We start from the raw sequence: 2,500 nt of genomic DNA on the forward strand, positions 1-2,500 counted from the left end.
CTGGTCGGAGCCGTGGGGGCGTATGACTGGAATGGGGCGGTTCTTAAAGACACTGGGCATGGGAATGTGATCCCTCCCAAGTCCTCCTACAGCAAAGAGTTTCCTGAGAGCTTGAAGAACCATGGGGCTTACCTAGGTAAGACAGGTAACACCCCTCCACACACACGCACGCACGCGCGCACACACACACACACACACACACACACACACACACACACACACACACACACACACACACACACACACACACACACACACACACACACACACACACACACACACACACACACACACACACACACACACACACACACACACACACACACACACACACACAAACGAGATGATCTACCTAGGTAAGACATTACCCCCACCCCCCACACAAACACACCCAACACGGGCCTACCTTGGTAAGACATTTACCGCCCACAAAAGATGTGCTGGGAGATGGAGGATATATTTAATGCTTGTCCATTTGCTCATAGTTTGACCTCTGTTTGTATGAAAAGGTTACACGGTCACCTCGGTGATATCAGCTCAAAATGGCCGCTTGTATGTGTCTGGAGCCCCGCGCTTCAACCACACGGGGAAGGTCATCATTTTCACCTTGAAGAACGATGGGAACCTCACCATCCTGCACGCCCTTAAAGGACAGCAGGTAAATGCAACCACACACAATGAACCTTTAACCTTTAACACAATTGACCTTTAACCTAGGGGCTATACAGCAGTATCATACGCATTACACTGTCACACACATATATACACACTCATATGTAAGCTTACTCTCACACACAAACATGCACACAGTAACACACACACGCACACACACAAACACACCCACAGCACCACGAAAACATGGTTACACTCTCACACACACAAACACACACATACTGTATACACACACACATCCAAGCTTACACACACACAAGCTTACACACATGCAAGCTTACACACAGACACACAGTTATACACACACACAGTTTCAAACACACAAATGCAAGCTTACACACACACACACACACACACACAGTTGCACACACACATGCAAGCTTACACACACACAGTTGCACACAAAAATGCAAGACACACACAGTTGCAAACACACATCATTGGAATCATTCTGTGGCCTTCACACGCACACATGTCAGGATGCACACACACACATGCAAGTTTTGATATACCAGTAAAACGTGCTGGTATACCTTACATGTATCTTTGAACATCAATGAATATCCCAACAAGACATCTATCTTATTTGTCATATCTAAAGTTTACGCAGGATATGTTTGTGTGACTGAGTGTCTGTGTGTGTGTGTACATGTGCATGTATGTGTGTGTGTGTGCGTGTCTGTGTGCTGTAGATTGGCTCGTACTTTGGCAGTGAGATCACTCCGCTCGACGTGGATGGGGACCGAGTGACAGACTTCCTGCTGGTGGCAGCTCCCATGTTCTTCAGCAAGGGCTGGGAGAAGGGCCGTGTGTATGTGTACAGAGTAGAGGAGGTAAGAACATGTGTGTGTGTGTGTGTGTGTGAGTGTGTGTACAGAGCAGAGGAGGTAAGAATACGTGTGTAAGCATGTGTGTGTGTGTGTGTTTGTGTGTGTGTGTGTGTGTGTGTACAGAGTAGAGGAGGTAAGAACACATGTGTGAGCGTGTGTGTGTGTGTGTGTGTGTGTGTGTGTGTGTGTTCAGAGTAGAGGAGGTAAGAACACGTGCGTTGGTGTGTGTTTGAGGCTCAAGCAGCCCAGCTGAGTGTACTGTGTGGGTTTGGTGTGTGTTTGAGCTGAGTGTGTTATGTGGAGTTGGTGTGTGTTTGAGCTGAGTGTGTTGTGTGGAGTTGGTGTGTGTTTGAGCTGAGTGTGTTGTGTGGAGTTGGTGTGTGTTTGAGCTGAGTGTGTTGTGTGGAGTTGGTGTGTGTTTGAGGCTCTAACACAGATTCCTCACGTGAACATCTGTGTACACACTCGCCTCCTCTTTCTTCACCCAGACCCGCTTCACCCTGGTGGGCTCACTGGAGACGGGGGAGCAGGCCCAGAACTCGCGGTTCGGTTCTGCCCTGGCCTCTGTGCCGGACCTGAATGGAGACGGCTACAGTGATGTGGTGGTGGGAGCTCCTCTGGAGGACGAGCACAGGGGGGCCCTCTACCTCTTCCACGGCCGACGCGACGGGGTCCAACCCAAGTACAGACAGGTAGAACTACACAGCATGCAGCATATAGCCCTGATGTAGCATATAGCCCTGATGTAGCATATAGCCCTGATGTTCCTGATGTAGCATATAGCCCTGATGCAGTATATAGCCACGATGTAGCATATAGCCCTGATGTTCCTGATGTAGCATATAGCCCTGATGTAGCATATAGCCCTGATGCAGCATATAGCCCTGATGTAGCATATAGCCCCGATTTAGCATATAGCCCCGATGTAGCATATAGCCCTGATGTAGCATATAGCCCCGATGTAGCATATAGCCCTGATGTAGCATATAGCCCCGATG

At 48.9% G+C, this 2,500-nt stretch overlaps 1 protein-coding gene across 1 annotated transcript in view; it reads left to right on the forward strand.

Annotated features, from left to right (window-relative positions):
* The window catches only part of LOC308372127 (integrin alpha-11-like), a 39,476-nt gene that overhangs the window by 22,586 nt on the left and 14,390 nt on the right, over positions 1-2,500 (forward strand). The window contains exons 11-14 of the mRNA XM_080847244.1: positions 1-136; positions 510-658; positions 1,365-1,505; positions 1,991-2,194. The exon at positions 1-136 is cut by the window's left edge and continues 9 nt beyond it. Of these exons, the coding sequence (XP_080703370.1) occupies positions 1-136; positions 510-658; positions 1,365-1,505; positions 1,991-2,194 (630 nt within the window). The remainder of the gene's footprint in view (positions 137-509; positions 659-1,364; positions 1,506-1,990; positions 2,195-2,500) is intronic.

Source organism: Sprattus sprattus, assembly GCF_963457725.1.
Source record: "Sprattus sprattus genome assembly, chromosome: 11".
In the NCBI taxonomy this organism is placed as follows: Eukaryota; Metazoa; Chordata; class Actinopteri; order Clupeiformes; family Clupeidae; genus Sprattus; species Sprattus sprattus.